Source organism: Sprattus sprattus (genome assembly GCF_963457725.1).
Source record: "Sprattus sprattus genome assembly, chromosome: 9".
Taxonomy (NCBI): Eukaryota; Metazoa; Chordata; class Actinopteri; order Clupeiformes; family Clupeidae; genus Sprattus; species Sprattus sprattus.
In genome coordinates this window covers 7881205-7904000 of record NC_137928.1, presented here as the reverse complement: position 1 = coordinate 7904000, position 22796 = coordinate 7881205, and the positions used below count along the sequence as shown (strand labels likewise).

The 22796-nt window shown below is 40.0% G+C and overlaps 2 protein-coding genes across 2 annotated transcripts; one reads left to right on the top strand and one right to left on the bottom strand.

Moving 5' to 3' along the window:
- Positions 1 to 32: 32 nt before the first annotated feature.
- Positions 33 to 9225, top strand: LOC308370016 (P2X purinoceptor 5-like; the record flags this gene model as incomplete). The annotated part of the gene is made up of 13 exons (XM_080844575.1): positions 33 to 62; positions 2401 to 2552; positions 2711 to 2861; positions 2992 to 3063; positions 4095 to 4170; positions 4431 to 4527; positions 4801 to 4881; positions 5025 to 5166; positions 7747 to 7877; positions 8210 to 8303; positions 8390 to 8455; positions 8670 to 8767; positions 9141 to 9225. The coding sequence occupies 13 exons, from the start codon at positions 33 to 35 to the stop codon at positions 9223 to 9225; spliced, it is 1275 nt and encodes a 424-aa protein (XP_080700701.1).
- Positions 9226 to 13306: 4081 nt separating this feature from the next.
- On the bottom strand, positions 13307 to 22626 carry LOC308369809 (cytochrome P450 2K1-like; the record flags this gene model as incomplete). Its single annotated transcript, XM_080844350.1, has 9 exons — positions 13307 to 13494; positions 14389 to 14530; positions 17939 to 18123; positions 18261 to 18402; positions 19012 to 19191; positions 20231 to 20391; positions 20492 to 20641; positions 21285 to 21447; positions 22423 to 22626. 9 exons carry the CDS (start codon positions 22624 to 22626, stop codon positions 13307 to 13309), a joined length of 1515 nt encoding a protein of 504 aa, XP_080700476.1.
- Between the last annotated feature and the right edge of the window lie 170 nt (positions 22627 to 22796).

The following is a 22796-nucleotide window of genomic DNA, read 5'->3' as shown; positions in this document are numbered from 1 at the left end:
GTCCCTCTTTCCTTCGTGTCTGACACCCAGACATGGTCGCCAGTGTTGAGCCAAAGCAGATGGTGAGCTCTGTGTCGCCTGTTGAAGTCACGCTGCAGTCTCTTTTTGCTTTCTTGCTCCTTTCATCTCAGTTGTTGCAGATTAGTCCATCTGGGTCGGAGAGAAGATCATACGACGGGCACTGTTGCGTCTACCCATCAGCAGTTCAGCTGGACTATGACCATTGGATAAAGGAGTGGCTCGGTAGGTCACGCACGGGTGTCACACACTTCTACGAGGTTCTTGAGCTGGGTGCTTAAACCTGGCCACCAGACTGACTGTCTGGCTCGGTCCCGGTACTCGACTATGCCGAGATGGTCTGCATGTAGTTTCTCCAGTACGTCGGGGTATGACAAGTCTTTAATTCTTAGTTTCCCACTGTTAGCTCTCCCGCAAACGGTGCATACTGTAGCAGGACAGCTCCCAAGGCGTACTAGGATGAGTCGGCAGACACAACTGTATATGGCTCCTCCATGGCAGCGACCGCTTTTATCTTGTTTGGATCCGCTCTGACGCCTTGAGCATCGATGACTTGACCCAGAAACTTGACTGAGCTTTTTGAAAACTTACATTTTCCTGTTTTCAGTGCCGCACCCTTCTCTTTCAGCCTTTTCAGCACTTTCCACAGGCGGCCATCATTGGTTGACTGCGTCTCAGCGTAGACCAGCACGTCATCTATCTGGCAAGATATCAACGCTCAGGGCGTCAGAGCGTCAGAGCGGATCCAAACAAGATAAAAGCGGTCGCTGCCATGGAGGAGCCATATACAGTTGTGTCTGCCGACTCATCCTAGTACACCTTGGGAGCTGTCCTGCTACAGAAACAAGAAGACCACACACTGAAACCAGTAGCATATGCTTCCTGGTTTTGGAGATCACGTTGAGTAAGGAGAATGCTCTTATTTAGACCTATAGTATTAAAACTAACTGTTCAATGTATGTTTAGTGCAAACCGTAATTGAAACTTACAGTTTATGTAACAGTGTAGGTACAGTAGATACATTGATAAATGGATGGTTAACACATTTTCCTTGATTTAAAGGCCTACAGTTACAATTTATAATTTGAATTTAATAAAGTTGTTTTATCGTGTGGCATTTCTTGTTGAATTTTTGTTTGTTGACACTACAATTAATGTCATACCTGTAGCTGTGACGCCAAACCGTTTAACAGAGGATATCTGACCTTAACAACCTTATTGAGACACAGTTATGTACACAGTTTTTTTTTCCTTCTGTGATTGAGTTAGTTGGAGTGTATGTGTGCGTGTGAGTGATTGAAAGAGAGAGAGTGTGTTGTTACAGTTATTTCACTGCCACCTTGCTCCCCTGTATTTTGAAAACATTTATTAAATACAATTATTATTCTCCATCACCTCTTCTCCATGGCTCATATGTTATGTTAAACCATTTCATGCCATTGATGGTCTGGTTAGAGTGTGGCTCTTCGGAATGGTGTTGGGTTTTATTATGGCTCTTTGGATGGACTGGTTAGCCAATCCTGAGCTATTTGGATTTTGGCTTCTGTCGTCTGTCACTTTATGCGCATGTTCCATGACGTTGTTTCTGTGTAAACGCAAATAAAATTGGCATTTTCTTGACACGGCTCTATGTATACGCTATAAAAAAAGGTACCAGATCCAAAAATGAATCCATATTCAGGAGATCCAAGCTCATTATTTGAGTATTTGCATCTGTTTGGATTTGTATTAAATCTGTCTCACATGTCCTTCCGTGTGATCTTTCAGTAAAATTATTTGTAAATGCACTGTTAAGATTCACAAATATAAAGCAATTCAAAACTATGTTTTTATATCCAAACAATACAGACAGCACAGCAAGTGGCATTCATATTTGCATGGCTTTACCTTTAACCAACCAAGTGCATGGTTATGGTTGAAGTGTAGGCATGAATTAAATAATTTTGTTTTCCCATGCATGAGACATATAGCAGGCTGATCCCAAGGAAGGTTAGGAGGACCATTATGTAAATATTCACGCTTTACATGCATGCATAGAGCTTGCTAAGAGCTTTCAGTAGCTATTTCCATTTCATGCTCATACTGCCAAGTAAAGGCCTACTGCACGTATAGCTGTTAGTCAGATTGTTGAGTTAGATTTTTAAATAAGAGTAGCATTTTTATATGCATAGCTTTACAAACCGATAAATATTCCATTTGTTGACTTCAGTAAGGAGGATCTATTTCAGCCGCATGTTGAGTTCGTTGAAGCCACAAGCGAAAGGTAGTGCTACCGCCTGCCTGAAGAAAACAGGATTGACGTGTACTTATCCAAAGTTCAAATATCAAATATCCAGCGAATGTCAAATATCAAACCATCTTCATTGCGGTGCCTAACCGCAGTCCCATCGCCCGAGCATGGGCATGTCAACGTTGAAGAAAATCTTTCTGGGGGCGTTTGATTATAAAACTGAAAAATATGTAATTGCGGAAAGTAAGAAAGTTGGCATATTATACAGAGTTATTCAGCTGTGTATCATCGGATACATAATCGGGTAAGCGCACACCCGCTGTCAATGTACGTGTAGACCTTTAACGGATTAACTGTTAACGGATAACTAATTTACTTTCTTGGTAATACGAAGTGATTTTTCTTGGTGATCCTTCTCGTAGTTGATGTATAAATGTGTGTCCACTTTTATCTTTTGCCTAGGTGGGTTTTTATAACGAAGAAGGGCTATCAAGCAGTAGAGGAGTCCGTACAGAGCTCTGTAATCACCAAAGTGAAGGGAGTTGTATCAATCAATTCCAGCGACACGGGATTCAGTTTGTGGGGACCGGAGGACTATGTAATTCCAACTCACGTGAGTCCAGATGCGGCAATGATGTAGTTCTTGTGAAATGTTATTAAAACTTGCCTGCTCTATCTTATCATTTCTTTAATCTCTCGATGATATCACAGGTCTAAGATTTATTTATTTATTTTTCTTGCAGGGTGATGCTAATCTTTTCATCACAACCAATTTTATAGAAACACCAAATCAGAAATTAGACAACTGTGCAGAAGTAAGTGCCTCTCTATGTGTTTACAAGCAGACAGGTGGGGTGCCACACAAATCAAAAATCCCTGTATATCTCTCAAAAATTCGTAGTTGCCGGTGATTATACACTTTCAAAAAGATTATTATATATTTCATGTAATGAACCCCCTGATACACACTGTACCTTTAACACATAAATAGAGGCCTTTTCTGAAAAATGAAAACATATTTAATGTCCACTGAGGTAACTAAACAAACATCATTAAGTGCCAGTGATGTCCACCTTTCCCAGTGAGGTTAATACCACAGGGAGGACTGTAACATGTCTAACTGAGGCATAGTGGAGTAAGATTTAAATGCAGATCTACATGTGTGTCTCCTCTGCTGAGCGTCTGTGCCACTTTAAGCCCTTTAACAGCAGTCCCTCACCAACCTTTACACCTAATATGGCTAACCAGTACAGCCCTGGCTGTCTCAACTCCATCTGCATTTCGAGCACTTAATTTGAAGAGCCAGTGGACTGGTATGTAAACATCCCAACTCTACATTGAGCCTCTCAGGCATAGCCAGCCTGGCTTGCCTCTTGTTCAAGGCACACTGTAAACCCGAACAAGTTCAGAGAACTCAAAACTTTTGATGTAACCGATTACATAAGAAAATTTGAGTACATATATTATTTTTTTTAAGTAAACTTAACTCAAAAATTATACATTTTCATTCCTTCATGTATAATTTTTGAGTTAAGTTTACTTAAAAAAAATATATATATGTACTCAAATTTTCTTATGTAATCGGTTACATCAAAAGTTTTGAGTTCTCTGAACTTGTTCGGGTTTACAGTGCATCATGAAAGTGCACAGTACTGTCCAGGACAAGACTATGAAGTGTGGATGCAGCCTTACAATTATGAACACTACATTGAGCGACATATGGCTAATGTAGTAAAGTAAAGTAAAGCCCTGGCTGACTGAACTGATTCTGCTTTTTCCCTTTCAATATTTTGTTTAGAATACTGCCCCATCGGTTAAAATAGCTTTATGATTGTTATTCTTTTAGAGTGATACGGTTCTGGATGGCCGCTGTAGTGACGATGATGACTGCCCACCTGGAGAGGCAGTTACAGCTGGTCATGGTATGACTAAAGAAGTACCATATTATGAGACGTAATAAAAAAGTTATAAAGAGCCAAAACACCATGGGGTGCTAACAGGAATAATAGATGCTTTGCTTCTTACATAAACATGAAATGAGTGCTTTACCTTTAATGAAGGTTTATTTGGGTGGGTGTGATGGGGTGTAGTGGCATATGTTGTGCCTTTACTTACTATTTTCAACAGAATCATGTCTGCTTTGATGAAAGTGTTTTTTAATAATGTGCTATCTATACTTTAGGAATAAAGACTGGTCGGTGCTTGAAAAAGGACAGAGATGACACTGGGACCTGTGAAATACATGGCTGGTGTCCAGTTGAAAGGAGTCAGAAATCCCAGTGAGAAACTCTTAACTACAACACTTACTTTCACTGAGGACTTAAACATGATGGAAATATACATCACTGAACCTTTGTAAATTAAGAAATAGATGGTCTGTAGACCAATTCACCAATAGCTTCCATCAAACAATCCTATGTAGATAAAATTATTGCTGTTGTAAAGCAGACTGTTAGTCCATGTCCATGAATAGGTGAATGCCAGGGTTTGTATCAGAAACACACATGAGAGTAAAACAGTTTGTGGGAAAATCATCACCCTCTTTATGCCAGTGTGCCACAGCTAGGAAAAGCTGAAAACTTTACCATCTATATCAAGAACTTCATCAGATTTCCAAGATTCAGCTTCTCAAAGTAAGTCAAGGGTCTGGTCAGTTCTTGGGAAATAATGGAGTCATGGGATCTTGTTGGTGGCATGATGCAGTGGTTCAAAGCTCCCCTTTAGAATGAGCACACAAGAAGTTATGGAGCTAATTTTAGTTCTTTATTGATTCCAGATCCAATGTCCTTGAGACACAAGACAGGACTTATTTACAGAGGTGCACCTACGATGAGTTGGTTCATCCTTACTGTCCCATCTTCCGGCTGGGGGATATTATTCGGAAAACTGGACACAGGTTTCAGGACATAGCTCAAGCAGTGAGTATACATTTTGTATCAGTTTGAATAGTGATATATGCAGTGATAAACTCCTGAATACAGGTGGGAGGTAAAGTAGACTAACATTATTGGATATAACCTGATAACTTGATGACTGGACTTGAAACCATAGCTGGAGGTTGGAGCAGGCTGTCATGTCTCACGCTGGTAAATGATTGTTTAGGCTCTCTCCAATAATCAGTGTAAAGCTTTTAAAGCAGTAGGGGAAAGTTATAAATAGGCCTTTGAGAAAAACACATTCTGCTATAAAGTCTGCCACACATTAATTTTTTCAGTTAAACAATGCCACTAGGATAGTTCACCTCACTGTGCAAACTATGCCGTTTACTGCAACTTAGAAGGAAACTTGACAGTTGCTGTTATCAAAGTGCTATGTTTGCAAATTGTAATAAATCAGTTACAAACTATGAATCCATTAAAGACTGCGGATAAAACATGATTTTAAGTTAAACCTTTTTCTACAATCACTGTAATGATAATCTTGTCATATCTCCATTTATAGTTTCAGTTTGCATTCTATTAATCTCAAACCAAGACACTGACCAACATATATCTACTCCTCAACTAAGCATACTTTCCACACTATGAGAGGCCTTGCTAGATGTGCTGATATTGGAGAGATTAATGTTGATAGGCAATAGAACAATCTTTTACCATATAACAACAAATGGAAAGTCATTGGAGATAATTTGGTGCCGGAAAATTGGGCGAAATAGACCTATTCGGCCCAGGTGGAACGTCTTAAATTCCGGCAATGAATTAAAAACTCCGTAGATGCATGGGGGATGGAAGAAAAACCTTTACAAACACTACATGACCACACTGCGATGCAGTCAGTTCGACGGGGTGTGACTGTGTTGATACAATAACCATGTCACCGTCAGACAAATAGTGTACTGTAGCTGATTATTATCAGCATTAGGCCTATATAGACCAGTATGATATGCTATGGGCTGCTTTTTTAGTGCCAGCAGGGAGCAGAAATCCTATTTAAAATACATTTCACATGCTTCAGCGCTCAGTGCGACACAGAGATGTTGCCTATAATACAGCATTAAAGTAAAATTATTGAAACAAAGTAGAAAGATAAGACAGACAGATTGCTCAAATAACTTGCATAATGTATTAAGCTTGTGGCACACGTGTGGCATACAATATGAAGCGAAAGGCACAACTGAAACAAATAACAGCAACATTTCAGCCTGGTGTCGCCCTAGCACATCGTCTCTAAAATGCCTGCGTTTACTGAGACGGCTGACTGACTCGTCGTGACCACGCAGGCGCAGTTCGCATTTCCCACAGAGCTTTAGGCACGATATCAGCTTCCCCGATAGCCTACATAACGATTCTTCTCCGTCAGTTTGTTGTGCTCTAAAATGTTCCGTTGATATGCACTATCTAGCTGTGCCATGATGTTGACCCGCCCCAATAGTCCCAATTTCAGGGCGCAGTTGATATGGGTTTTTTACAGCTTTGGTGTTTCACTGTTCTTTCTGCCAGATGCTTGAAGTATTTGAATCCATCCGTTGTCCTAACTGAGTCTGCATTACCATTTCCAAAAAGAAGGCATGGGAAACAAAACAGTGCTTGTTTTGATGTGCTAGCAGTTAGCCATGTCTTTCTGTCATACCATTTTGTCTTGAAAGTTCAAGTGGCTATCTCACCAGGCTGCAACAGAATCAAGTCTTCTGGTCTGTGTGGGCCCAAAAGTTTAATTTCTAATTTCTCTTCCAAAGACAATGTACTAGAAATAGAAATAGAAAAGCCTTTATTGTCATTGTATTCGCATACAATGAAATTTGGAGTGCTTCTCCTGTTGGTGCGATGAGGGACAACATAAAACACAACAACAACATAAATTATAACACAACAATATTACAACTATCTAAAATCAGTACGAATAGCTTAAATATATATATATATATATATATATATATATATATATATATATTAAGAGTTTATTAAAGTACTTCTCTGAGGAACAATAAATACATCAACACTATTTCCCTGAGGCGCTTTACAATAAAAGGTTAAGGGGGAAAAGCTTGACAACTTTGCCGTTAGAGCAGATAGCTGAATGATGAAAACAACCCTGTTGATAACCCTGATGGCATTGTTCTTGTTGCAATTTGGTTTCATGTGACATTGTTCCCTCATAGTATTACTGTAATAACACATTACTTTGAAACATAATATGAAATTTGTGAGGTCAGTGATTTTAATCAGATAGTCATCTCCACAAAAACAAGAAGACAACATTATTACACGACATTTCACTGGTAAACAGGTCTTTGTTGTTCAGTGATGATGGTGAATAATCCCACTTACTCACACTGCGCAGCAGTTTGTCTTTTAAACGGCTTACCTCCACCAAGGAGGTTGTTTTTCTGTTTTGTTTGTCTGTTTGTTTGCTTGTCCGTTTCTTTGTTTGTTCGTCTGCAGGATTACGCTAAAACTTCTTGACCGATTTCACCACACACTTTTGGGTGATAACAGAGCACAACAACAGAGCAGCTCTTTTCTGGGACCGCTAACCATGACAGTTGTGTGTCCTCTCAGGGTGGGGCGATTGGGATCCTGATCAACTGGGACTGCAATCTGGACACGGGCTCGTCCCAGTGTCATCCCAAATACAGCTTCACCCGTCTGGACACCTCCGTCAGCTCTGTCGCTTCAGGCTACAATTTCAGGTAGAGCCTGCTGCCTGAAGGCCCTTGCTTGGTTCTGCGTTGAGCATGAATTGCTAGGTGCTTACGCGTTGCGTTGGGGGTGTTGCCAAGCAATTCACACCCAGAACAATAGGCTTGCGTAAAATGGCGCATGTCTAGAAAAAGGGGCCGACGAACGCAAGACGTGAAAAGACGTGCAAGGGGCGCGCAAGGGGCTTACGTAACTGAGCATAAATCGGCCTTGACTCAGGGCATTCAGACTGTTTGCAGTGTTTGTCTGCATTCAGGAGAACTGACATCACCTTGTGGTAGCACATTGTAGATATTAACACTAGCTCTGATTACATCTCCAGATATGCCCGCTATTACAAGGATGCTGCTGAACAGGCCTACAGGACTTTATATAAGGTGTATGGAATTCGTTTAGACATCATGGTTCATGGAAAGGTAAGACAAATATGCTAGTTGTTTTTCTTTTGTAAAGCAGTGAACACTGATCCAAGTTGATTACACTGGTGTACTTGTTTCCATAGGCAGGGAAGTTCAGTATCATCCCCACCTTAATTAACATTGGATCAGGACTTGCTCTACTTGGTGCTGTAAGTATGAAATCATGATGTCACTGTTGACATTTTCAAGATGCCAGATGTAGTTTGGCTGAAAAACCAGTAGAGGTCAGTAGTACCATTAGTTACATATTTGGACTCACTACCCTCACAGTTTAGCCCTCAAAATTGCTCTCTGTTCTTAGTGTGGATACTGTGATTATGCCTAAAAATGATATTAACAGATGCCCATCATTGATTTCTCTAGGGGAGTTTCCTCTGTGACTTGGTTTTGCTTTACATCATGAAAAACCGAGCATACTACAAAGAGAGAAAGTTTGAGTCTGTAAAGCCTGACCCCTCCAGGTACTGTCCTAATTTTCTCAGAGCTTTCAAACAATAATCATACGATAGAACAGAATATACTTCCTTTGCTAAGCCCAGTGTGTCACTGTCATGTGTGTATATATGTTTACATAGACAACATAATCCTGTGAACATTCCAGGGTTAAGAGGCAGGATAGAACTCTGGACTGTGAAAAGTGTAATTTCATTTTTGTCATTTTCTAACAAGGGATAGAAATAGTCAAATGCTGAGCGGTACCAATAACCGTTCCCTAATAAAATCACATTACTGACATTGACCTGCACTTGTTGCAGCTGTGTTGTATGTCAATGTGTGTGCAATTGAATAAATTAGCATATCAGAAAGAAAGAGAATATCCTGTGCTTTTCCTAGGAAGGATACCAGTATACGAGATGAAGCTCAAGATTCACGTGAGCTGCAACAACTCACCAGTTTGAAGCTACAGGCAGACTCCTAAAAGGACGCGGAGGCCTCAGCCTGACTAACAGGCATTAATGCAACATGGCCGCTTTACGCTTCTGAAGGACTTTGTACTGCAGCTGCAATGTGATACTGTGGTGGAAAACATGGGAATGAAAACTCAATTATCTGTGTATGAAGACAATCAACAATAAGGGAGGGACAAGGAAGCTTAAGTGTGACAAGTAAAATCAGTATTGTGCGATTTAGTGTGACAAGTCAAATCAGTATTGTCTGGAGATTTTCTCAGTTTTCTATGGTTGGTATTGTACTAGCAAAATAAAGATTTAAATGACCAAGAACAGAGTTTTATCCAGATCTGAAAAGAAGAGTGTTTACTTCATCACAAACCTACAAATCAGTCACAACAATACTCCTTAATAAAGCCAGAAGAGACAGAAAGCAGTTGGGCAACCACAAAATTATGTTTTTGTTTTTCACATTCTCACACAGTGGCTCTCTTCCATAAAGCTTTGATTGGAGAAGAACTTGTGCAACAGTTGTTGTATGCCCATCTCAGCTGCTGAAGCTTGTAACTCCTTCAGAGTAGTCATAGGTGTCTTGTTGGCCTCTCTCACTAGCTCCTTCTTGCACGGTCACTCAATTTGTGGGGCTGGCCTGCTCTAGCCAGATTTACACATGTGCCATATTCCTTCCATTTCTTGATGAATGTTTAAACAGATTTCAAGGGGGTGTTAAGTGCCTTGGACATTTTTTTCTATCCTTCCCCTGACTTTTCAATGACCTTTTCTCTGAGTTGCTTTGAGTGATCTTTGAGTGTAGCTTTGTGTTCGTGGTGTAACGGTAGCCAGGAATACTGAGTACTGACCAGTGAATGCAGGCACGTGCACAGACACTTTGGGGGGCAGGTGCTCAAAATGATTTATAAAATAAAAAATAATAATAATAAATAAATATGTAAAAAACACAGTAGGATATTTTCTCCCTCATTTGTTTTACTAGTTGATGGCCTGATCCAAGATGAAAGGAAGCTGCTACCCTGAGCTGCTTGCTGAGCTCCCACATTGCTTCCACATTTTTCCTACTGATTTTTCCAGCCATCCTCCGGTTACCAGCCCGAAACCCTAACCAGTAGGCCACGGCTGCCCCTGGTTTTCTTCCTCCTTCTGCAAATTATGACAGGTGCCACAGCTGTATGTGCAGGTTGTGTAATGCTTCCTCAAAGTGTTCTTGGTAATGCTCAAACTCACAAAATGGCATGCTTTACGACGTTTGTATGCCTTTTTCTGTGATTTGACTAATACAAGTATGCAAACAGCAAAAAATAAATAAATATAGGTTTGTTTGGCTTTTTTAATAACCTTGTATTATGTTTTTTTGTCCTGTCTTACTTACACCCCATGGCCTTCAAATCAAAGTCTTCTAAAACAAAATGCTTTTCAGTTATTTTTGTCTTTTTCCACAGGTCTACAGACATTAAGACATTTCACACAATGCCACAATGAATGACCTCAGCATCAGAGATGTCTCACCTCATGACTGGCACACCTATCTTCCTGCATAGTTACTGAGATAAAGAGAACACAAAGTGACACAACGTCTACGGGTGGGGTGGTATAACTTGACTGAAAGCACTTCTGCAAGAATTTGATTAAGCCCTTTCTTTGTTCCAGCACATTATGTTCTCACAACCCCCCCTTCTTAATATTTCACTAGAAAATGTTTTGCACTAGAACAATTGCCATTCACATTTCTTCTTATACTCTAGATTACAAAAAAATATAATATTGCGAGAATTAAACCAAATGTTTTGACATTAAAAACAAATTACTGGCCAAGCATCTTATTCAAATTTCTGTAAAAACATATGGGTTACATTACATAAATTGACGTAGGTAAATGCAATGAGTGATTCATGACATGATAAATCAAGTTAGGATGATTCAGTTAAAAAAATAGCCTGAAAGGTAGAGGGGACAGAGTATCTGTGCATACACACACAGACACACATGCGACACTGTTGAATCATCAACAAAGTCCAATGGAAAAAGCCATTGGCAAAACCTTCTAGTCGGACCAACTTTCCAAAAACCCTACTGGCTTCTTGCAAACGTACCATCCTTTTATTTAGTTCTGTGGAACACAATGTTCCTGGCTCAAGTTCGAAAATGTGTTTTGATGTTTCCACAAATGAGCATACTGGTGTTCTATCTGCCGCCAAGAGAACTCCTGTGCCCATCAAAGTGTGCTGGATGTGACAAGGTACATAGGCATTAAGGGGCATCAGGCCAAACAGCAGGCACTGAAGTCAACCAACACAGTCAAAAACGTTTACTTGCCATTGATTGCAGAGATGCGTGTACAAGAGGTCAAGGTAGGCCTACATTTAAATGCATAAGGTTGACTGCAATGTACAAGAATACCATTTTTCCCAATTAATACATCTAATTCTATGACTATGCATATATAAGACATTCAGCCTATACAGAAGTCGACCATTTCCACCACATAACAAAAACAAACTCGTCTGCTAGATCGTTTAGGACATTCATTCACCTCTTTAATTTGTCGCCCTGTTCCGTTAGGAAATCCTGGTTAATCTTTGAAATTACCAAAACACTATGATATTTGCAATATGACACCACCTCCTCAAAACGCTCCATCATACTTCCATCAAAACCAAACATTTCCAGCAAAACCTACAATTTGTGCTCAATTGAAAATGTATGTTTTTCGTTTATTTAACAATGGATAACATAACACAAAACCACATCTGTCAATATCAACCTGTGAAATCATCCCTTCAACTTTTGTGCACCCTCACAAAATTGACTATTTTACCACTGACAACGTTTTCAAATTTGGGGTTTGTACTGAGCACTCTTACTTGGGGAATATACTGTCAGAAAGTATTTGATATATATATTTATATACAGTAAAATATTGTAGTTCTGTTTTTGTACTGCTAAATACTATAAAAGATATTCTAAACAAGGATCTGTCCACACCATTGATTTACATTTGTTTAACTGTGTAAGAAATGGCAAAGATTCTTACACAAAAATATTTATTGCAGTCATTTTTCCACATTACATGTATATACTGTAAGAAGTCAAAATTACAGGTTTCAATATACAGTAAAAAGGTCAAATCTGTTCTGCAGTGAACATTCTCCACCTGCCACCAGTGTGGCCCACTGTGTTGATTCTGTAAAAATAGTAAATACTGTACATTTTCAGTCATCAGAATTCTACTGTATATTTTGTAAATTACTTTAGTGAAGCTACAGTACTACATTGTATTGTGGCAACACACCCTGACAGGGGCCCCTCTACCACAGCCTCTTCCTCGACTCTTAATGTGCAAAGAAGGTGTGAGCATAAGATTAATTTGACCCATGATTCACCAAATGTGTGCAAGCAATGTAGAAAAACTGTATAGCTTATATTTATGTCCCTCAAATAAAATAAAAAATATATTCGTTGGACAAACAATTTGTGGTCTGTGAAATCTAGATGTTTTTTTTTTCTTATCTTGGTAAAATGGCTGTCAACCATTTGTAAAAAAAAAAAAAAAAAAAAAAAAATCCTACCGAAAATATTTGTTTTAAATCGCTCTCTGCATGAGGCTGGTTGTTATGAAATGGAGATCATTTAAATGTTAAGACTGCTTCTGCAGCCTCAGCCTAACGGGCACATCAAAGGTTTTTATTGAGACTGTGCATCATCATCATCATCATCATCATCTGAGCTGGGATCTGCTAAAGGGTTCTTCCTGTGACAAGGAGTTTTTCAGAGTCTTCACAGCTGGCCTTGTGCTAGCTCTCTAGAGTCTTGGCATTTCAATCTGGGTGTTACAAATGATACTGTTACCTTTTCAGCCTTCAAGAATGAACTGCAGCATTCACCACTGAGTTTTGCACCTCAAACCTTTGCCTTTGATTTTGAAAAAGCAGAAGTAGAACAACACAGAAATAAATTATAAATAAATCAGACAAGACTAGTTCAATTTGCGGAGTGGCAAGACAAAGAGTTATAGGCGAGAGGAATAATGATTTAAGCTGCTGATGTTACCCCACACAGATGAACTGCAGATGGCTTTTAAGAACGTCAAGAAAGTCAGGAGCGGCTCACAGCACACAGCTTATGGGGAGAGGGGTTGAGGGTGAATCCTAGGATCGGTGTGAGATCCAGCTCATCCTCAGAGACACCAGGAGGAGGAGTGAAACGGAAGCGTTGAAGAAGAGTGGTGAAGAAGAGGAAGAATTCCATCCTGGCCAGACCCTCTCCTAGACACACCCTGCGTCCTGAGAGCAAGAAGAACGTTTCCATTTAGCACACACACACAAATTTGTGTCGTACTTGCACACTTACACAAACTTGTGTCGTACTTGCACACTTACACAAACTTGTTCGTAGTGGTTACTGTACCTTAAATACTCGTACATTATTATATTGAAAGCCTTAATCAGATATAACTGTAATTACTTTAATGCTAATAATTGTGAAGCTCAGCATACCTCTCCACAGTGCCTATATCTATCAAGAGTTCTCACTTCACATTTGGATAACTTACTGTCTAACTGAGCAGTAATGCAACTACTGCAAGGTGATTCAATTTTGAATGAACTGACGGGGGTGTTCTCACTTTGGTTGTATACTGTAGGTTGTCTAAACTGAACTATGAGTTGGCTAAACGTGCGCAAATGCCATGATCCACGATTTTTTGTTCCTTAAGTGAAGTTTTCAAATGGTAACATACAGTTCATCCAACCTTCTGACTTGTATGACAGTCTATCAAAAGGGAGAGAATTAGCACACTCTTTGCATGCCCAAACACACTTAGCTCCCTGCCTGCACAGTTACGGTCAGATATGCCAGTTCACAAATCAACTCGTGACGGTAATGGTGATGTTGTGAGAGAAAGTTCTGTGCCGTGTTCTTGCAACTGTGTATACTATAGTGAACATCCACAGTGAGCAGGGTTAGCCAAACCAAGTTAATAACAGATTTGTATTGTTACATAACATTCTAGTCATCCATCTAGTGCTTTTATAGAACATAGAGCACTGTACGGTAGTGCTGAATGTTTGTGGCGGACCACTCCCACTGTGTGCTTTAACACCCCACTCCTCTGGCTTCTCTAACTCTGTGCTCATAACAAACAAACAGTAAATGTGAACAGCTATGAAAATGGATACCTGCAGAGAATGCAAGAAAAGCGTCTCTCTTGACAAACTGCCCCTGGTCATCCAGGAAGTGTTCTGGGTGGAACATGTAAGGCTGCTCCCATTCAGATTCGTCTCTCAGTACTGAGGTGAGCAGAGGAATCACAGTAGTGCCCTGGGGGAAGAGGATGGAGAGAGGAAGACATCACTAACACAGGAAGGATAAAAAAAAATATTATCTCAAAATCAAAAATGCAAAGAAAAACACTATTGAGTGTAAAATGTAATTAAAATACAAACAACAGCAAAACAAACATGCAATAGCCCCCAAATCATGGCAGAACATGTGAGGGAAAAGATCACAGGATTAGGCAGAACAAATTTCATCAAAGTTATTGTACTTTTACTTGAGTACAACATTTCAGTACTTTTTACACCTCTGCTAGCCAGACACGTAACTATAGGGAGTGCAGCAGGTGCAATCGCACATGAGCCTTTGGGTCTTGAAGGCACGAAGCATTACATTGTTGAGAGTGGCTTATGCCATACATGCACTTGAAAAGGCAAACTTATTTCCATCGTGGCAAAGTATTACTTATGGGGGAAAAATAAGCCATCTATAACAAAATGATATGCTTATCTTACATACACTATAGAAACTATTAAAAAATGATTCAATGAAATTAATACAATCTTATTTTCTTTGGTACTTTTGTCATATTCATATTTGCAATGATGATTGCTGGGTAATATGTATGTTGTGTCAAGTATCTATTTAAGCATGTGACGATACGATACAATATAGCTAGTTTAGGCGAAACATCTGAACATCAAGACCGACAAGCTGACTGAGCAGAGCCAGAGGCAAAGCACAGCACATCTGCAAGCCGAAATGATGCCTTTCAAACATAAAAGTGGTGATGCATGATTGGCTTTTCCAATGGACAGGATAGCCAGACCATTCAGCCAGGGGCGGTTTTAGCAATTTGGAGGCCCTGGGCAAAGAACAATGTTGAGGCAAAATATTTTAATTGCTGTCAGGCTCGTGTCGGGCTCAGGCACTACTCGGACGCGGCCCGCTCGGACAGAAAAATGCAGCTGATCAACACTCTATAATAGAAGAAGAACAGATAGGGCAGGGGTGCCCAAATTCTTTCTTGTCAGGGGACCAAATATTAATCGGAGTGGAAGGCAGAGGGCCAAAACAAGAGTTTGATGTTAGGTCATGCCCCATTATATTGAAATGTATTGTATATATGTACCCAATTAACATTATAATTAATACATACCTGCAAACTCAGAAGGGCTAAAAAAGGTGACAAACCAATTCCCTGTAGGGGGGTCTGGGGGTATCCCCCACAGATTTGTTTGTGATTTTAACATGTAAATTAAGCATTCTGGTATACTCCAAGAAGAAACTAATGGGGAAAGATAACATTTGCTTCAGAAAAAATAAACATTTATTAACATATCATACTAATTTAATATAATCTATTAAGGACATACACCGGGAAGATGTTAAAATCCCTGGGCCGTAGGTAGGAGACTTATATAATGGCCAATCAACTAACGGCGAGTAAAAGGCTAATAAACATGATGGCAGGTAACAAGAGTGACTACTGATGTTTCGATAGAAATACTCCCATTATTTTCTATTTGTATCCGTCAAAAGAGAAAAATATAACAGTTATGTGTAAGCTGTGCCGTGGAAACAAGCACCTCTCGACTGCACTTGACTCCACAAGCTACCTCCACAAACATTTGTTAAGCCAACACGAACAGTTGAAACTTGTAGGGAGAGAGCGTCATGCTAAATTCAGGAGGTGCAAGTCAAGCTCTCTGAAGGCGTTCCCATGTGTCTGTTTCTGTGAAAACAGAGACTAAAACACTTTTTCACATGACCTGACATGAAAAACGTCGACCTGATAATTGGATATACTGATCTGCTATTTGTATAAACATGCTTATTTCACAATCAGTTGGCGACTATATGTCAAAGACAGTTCTTCCCAGCTCTGTAGCAGTTATCACAACTTCCCAGGGAGAGGTAACCATGCTGTTTACCATTAGTGTTCCTAATAGTGAAACACAGTACAGTGTTTCAGGTAAGCACAATTCGGTAGGTTGATCTGAAAGTAACTTGTGAAAATTACTTGTGAAAAAACCAGGATCCCCTTTGTATCACTGATGTTTAAAGGCCCCGTCACACTATAACATTCTGGCCACCGTTCTCTGAAAGTTCTAATCGCTCAATTTTCGAGCGTTCTAGGTTGAGGTGGACACATCTGGCGTGTGACTAACGCATGAGGAGCGCATAACAGTGACCAAGTAAGACACCCCTGAAAGCCGACGATAGCCGACGTTAGTAAAACGTTTCACGAACCTCCTTCAGCGTTTAAATTAAGCGTTGAAGAACGCTAGTCTCCATGTGCATGTTCAAAACTTCTTTTTCGGACCAGTGTTCTCCGCCGATCACCGACGATTACCGATGATTACCAGCATCCACACAACGCTCTTCTGGTGCTATACCAGCGACCATGGGCGATTACCAACGTTTCCTTTAACGTCATAGAACGTTGACCAGAAGTTATGGTGTGACGCGGCCTTAAGGTGTCCTATGTCAGGCAAAAAATCTTGTTGGTGTTTTGAAGCATAAAGGTGTCCTCTTGAAAATGAGTCAGTTTGTGGTTGCAATTGCAGTGTTATCTGTTGCAAGTTCTAGGGAAGCAACATTTCATAACTGGCTATGCAAAAAGACGGAACAAACCTCCTTAGAGAACTGTCATTTGGATGCCAATGAGTCTGGTTGAGAAACTTTATCATAAAGTTCTCTACTTAATGGACAATTCTACACCTTTCTGTGACTCGTTAATCCGTTGAACATTTCATGTACTAATTACTCAACTGTTCGTCATAAAATTATGCCAGGTCCTCATTCTCGTCCTTCCATCCACTGGATTAAAACAACCTGTTTATTGTGTTACAGGGATTTACACAAATGATGGTGGTGTCATTATGGACACAGATTAGAAGAGCATATGAGTCTGTTGAGGAAGGCAATAGCATAATTGCCCTTCAAAATCTTTCCTCAGTCTAACACATATTTCAGACTGCCAGGGTTGGTGAGTAGACAGGAGCATACCAAAAATGTCACAGAATGTGACTCTCAATTGATGCATCATTTCTAAAGGAATTATAAAAATATACAATTTCTCAGATCATTTTGAGACTGCAGTAGTGATTAAAAGTAGCATTTTGTGTTGAATTTGGATGAAAACCATGGTAATATTAGTTTTATTGAACTATGTCAACTGTTCTTGTCCACTTTGTTTATCGCAAACAGCTGAAAATTGTACAATTTGCCAATAAGCCTTATACGCAATAGGGGTTGATTCATTTTGATTGCAACTGTACATATTCTGCCTATTGTTTAAATTAAAACAGGAACATGACAGTAAAAGCTGTTGGTATGATAATGGTGTGATGATGATAACTAACCAAAACAATCCACACATATACTGAAATCTCCAGCAGCCATGGTGTTCTGTAGGTTAGTGTTCACAGGATATCAATGAGATCAAACCTTTTTGATGAAGAAGTCCTGTAAATAAGCATCACAGCTAGTAGTGTGGGGAATATTTAAAGGCACAATGTTGGCTACTCTCTGGGTCTCGTGGATCACTGCGTCAGTGTAGGGCAGGCTCTTCCTGTCCCCAACTGCAGGCTGTCGTCCACCAATCACCCTGTCAAGCTCCTCATGGACTCTGTCTATGTATGTGAAATAAACGAAAATAAACATCACCTTATATATCAGTGGCCGGGTTTTTAAAATGACATATCAAGTGATACCCAGTAGCTGCCTATTAACAAGCACAATTGTTTGGCTTTGCAAATGCCCCACTCACCCTGAGCATGGGGGTACTTGGCCATCAGCAGCAGTGCCCAGCGCAGTGTAGTCCCAGAGGTGTCTGTGCCGGCTGCAAACAGGTTGCCCACGCAACATATCAGGTTCTTCTCATGGAACAGGGACTCCTTCTGGTCAGATTCCTAAGGGGTTGAAAGGTTGTGTCATTTCTTTATCGGTTCTGAGCAAATATCAATAAGCGCAAAACAAAATGTGAAAAAAATGTGAACTTAAAAATATAACATCTGTCCTGAACAAGCAATAATAAGCCTTCAAACCTCATTTACATTTACCGCAGATACATAAATACTGCTAGCTGTTTATAATTGAATAAAGTTAGGCAATTCATTCATAAAACTACTGCTTACCACACTGTTAACTACTTACTAATAGAGAGTGAGGTCATGTCGGAAAATATCAAACTGAGGCTTTAACGTATCAAGCGATAGCAAGGTTGATACGCCAAAGCAAAGCCGAAACCTCTCAAATGCTTAAGATCACGTAATACTTTGTAAAATTCTTTGCAACGTGGTCAAAAGCTCTCTGCTGTGCAAGTTCCTACTTGCATCGAGCCTGCTGTAAGCCTCTCTCTCCCAAAGAGGATTTATCGCTGCTCGCTGGTAACAGGTTCGCCCTGTCCAGGTCTGAATCAGCAGCAGGCTTTGCCAGGTGATGTCTCTCGACTGGGCAAATGTGAGCAAAGGTAACCCCTTAGCACTAGAAAGGATGTGTTGGCCTGGAGGATTGCTCACCTCGGCACTCTGCTTGCGGACGAGAAACGAGTCCACAAAGCCCCGTAGCACTTGAGGGTTCAGTGTCTCTTGGAGACCGTTGATAATCCTCTTCATCTCCCTTAAATGCACCTCATAGTTCTTCAAAATTTGCTTTACGTTCTTCACCCAGGGTTTTAACCAGGGGAACATGTTGTAGACCTACAGATACAGACACAACACACATTACACAGACGCTACGGACACAACAAGTGTTACACAGTCACAACACACGTTTCACAGACACTACAGACACAACACACATTACACACACGCTACAGACACAACACGTGTTACACAGACACTACAGACACAACACACATTACACAGACGCTACAGACACAACACGTGTTACACAGACACTACAGATACCACACACGTCACACAGAAGCTACAGACACAACACACGTCACACAAACGCTACAGACACAACACACATTACACGAACGCTACAGACACAACACATGTTACACAGATGCTACAGACACAACATGCGTTACACAGATGTTATAGACACAACTCACGTTAAACAGACGTCTATGAACCCATGAATTCAATTCACAAGACACATTTAAGGCATGAAGCTCCTTCAAATATGCATTAACTAAAATTTTCATGAAAATGTGAGGCTATAGGCCTTGCATTAACTTGTAATTGTTGTCTAGCATTGAATAAAGTAACTGTGACAGTTTCTCTGGGACATGCTTTCTCAAGTAAAACATAACTCAGATCAATGAAGATGTTCATCATAACGTTTTGTGAATAAACCTGATTTCTAGAGCAGATAAAAACTCCACTGTGTGGGATTCATCATGCTCTGTTACATTCATCTGTGCACATATTATCCCCTTGACTGGTGCATATTAATATCTTTCACATAGTTTTTTTCTGCATGCTTTGCTAACTGAGAGATATGCAAATAGAGTGAAGACCTTGGGCACTAGCCCGCAGCTCAAATCACAGTTGACTGAGGGCCATAGAAAAAAAACAATAGTGGAGACCAATGGAGGCAGAACAATGGTCTAATTTGGACAAGAAATACCTTAACCGATGGAGAGCCCTTAAACTGAATGTTTTCATTGGCTCTTTTGACCATGGCCTTAAACTTGGGCGATCTTCAGAGTCTCAATGAGACAACATTTCACAGAATGTTCATAAGAGCAAGCAGGAAAAAAAAACACTGTTATATCTTCATAGATACCTGCACAGATACAGAGCCACCAAGCCGAATGTTTTCATTGGCTCTTTCGACCATGGCCTTAAACTTGGGGTCATCGTATTCAAATCTGCTTCCGTATACGATAGCACAGATGATATTGGAGGCAGCATAGTTCACCGGCTGGGTTGTGTCAAAGGGTTCACCTTAACAATGAAGAAAAAACGTACATTTTGAGAACTCAAGGTCATTATTTTTTCTTAGTTCCCAGGAGGATATAAAATCACCTCACAGTCGTCACCTTACCTTTACATTTTTCAAACACCTCTATAAGGCGTTGAGTCTCTTCTATAATCTTTTCCTCACTCCCTCTCTTGCCCATCCCAAAGTCCCGCATGTTTATGAGGGCAAAACGCCTCATCTCCTTCCAGCTTTCTCCATTGGCAAACATGATCCCTAAAGATAATATAAGGACAGGGTTGTGAGGGAAATTCATGTTTTTGATGTTTTTTTTATAATTTCTTAGCCATAGCCAAGAAATGATATAATGGCTATATAATGATACACCCAAGTGGGAGATGTAGATATTTCCCTGAAATGGTTCCAAAAATAGTGTCTGTAATATGACACATGTAACACAAGTGCTTAGATACTTCAATGTGTTTCACTCTTATTGCAATTTTGGAGTAGTTTACTTTACGAGCCACCAGATTGAATTAAAGGCGCAGTCCACGATTTGAATCCCATATACTTTTTGTCAAGTTCATCAAGTTGCTCCTCACTCACAGTCCTCTAGCTGTCCATTCAGTGTTTGTGCTCAAATAAACTCTGGTGTTCGTACACAGTCATGCCACTGTAAATGGGATACAAACATACTGTATGAAATGATGTGTGTAATGAAGCACTCGCACCGAGCCATAAACAATCCCAGCCAGTCAATACCAAATCGTGGACTGCATCTTTAAGAGGTGAGATAAAAAGTCTGTAATAGCTTGGTGGTGGACAAAATACTCCTCAGCTAATTCTAAAATGAAAGGAGTGTTCTCAGATTTCTAGACAGTCATACTCTCAAAAATGACCATTCAGTGCTCTGCCTTACCGTGTCCTTTGTTGAGATCATGAAATAAAGGGGTGATATCTCTCTCCCCAAACTCCTCTGCATGGTTCACTAGCGCTTGTTTAACAGTCTTGTATCCTGCTAAGACGACCACTTTCTTAGGACCAAAGTAAATGGTAAAGACAGACCCATACTTCTTGGAGAGCTGCAGGGCATGAAAGTGTTGAACATCAGTCAACAGTCAATTTGATTGTGCTGCATATGATGGTGTATATATTAGTGCTGTCAGTTTAACGCGTTATTAACTGAGTTAACGCAAACCCATTTTAACGCCATCAATTTTTAAGCGCGAGTTTAACGTTGTTTAAAAACATTCTAATATTTTTTTTTTTTTTTTTTTTTAGATTAACGTTATTTTTGGGCCTCGCAAACTGTGTAGTAGGCTAACGTTACGGTTTGAGTGAATGGTGAGCGCGCCTTACGGCAAAATGGATGATAAAAAGTTTTGAATGAAAATTTTACTTTTAAAAGTTGTGTTGTGCTAAAGAAGCGAGCTTCACTGAAAATGTCAACAGGCAGCTGGCTGAAAGCAAAGAAGTAGTAGGCTAACCTTTTATTGGTAACCTAACTGTTACGGTTCATTGTTTCTGAAATAAGAGGCCTGACTGCTACGTTCCAGCAAACTTAAAACCCTAAAAACTTAAAACTTAAAAAAAGAAAATATTAAGCCATGGTTTACCTGCACTATAGGCCACTTAGTCCTTGTTTACCTGAAATGTGCACTTTATAATTTGATTTTGTTCCACCCTGTTTGGCGATGTTGTTTTCCACTTTTCCTTGTTAATAGGAGAATTCAAATAAAAAATGAGGGAAAACATTTAGAATACATTTTAGAATAGATAAAAATGTGCGATTTATCGTGATTCATTTTGAGTGAACTACATAAATGCGATTAATCGCGATTAAATATTTAAATCGTTTTACAGCACTAGACACTGCCTGTGACATTATTCATCCGATTCTCACAGACTGCTTGCTGTTCACTCTGTGTGTTTCCTATCTTTCTGCAGAAGTTTAATAAGCGTATTAATAATATCGAATTATAAGACTTAAATAAAATTATAAATAAAAAAATCTGAACTTATATTTCACATCACAAAAGAACAACATTAGCCCTCACCTCACAAAGTGAATCATAGGGCTTCTTCAGATCCAGCAGCAGCAGGTTACCCAGGATAGGCAGTGGTCTGGGTCCTGGAGGTTCCTTCCCTTTCTCTGGGTTGCTGACGCCGGAGGAGAAAAGCCAGATAAACAGCAACAACAGCACCGCAGCCAGTAGAGTGAATGAGGCGGGGGCCTGGAGAAGTCCCTCCAGTAAAGCCATGTGGATGTCCCAGTAGAGCTCCACAGACGACTGTCTACAAAACATGAATAAGATGTGATGTTTCAGTTAATAATACATTTCCAAGTGCCACAGTGTGCGTGCATTAATAACGGCTGTATGTGGGAGCAGTGTAAGCTACTGATGAGGTAAGTAGAATAGAACATATACAG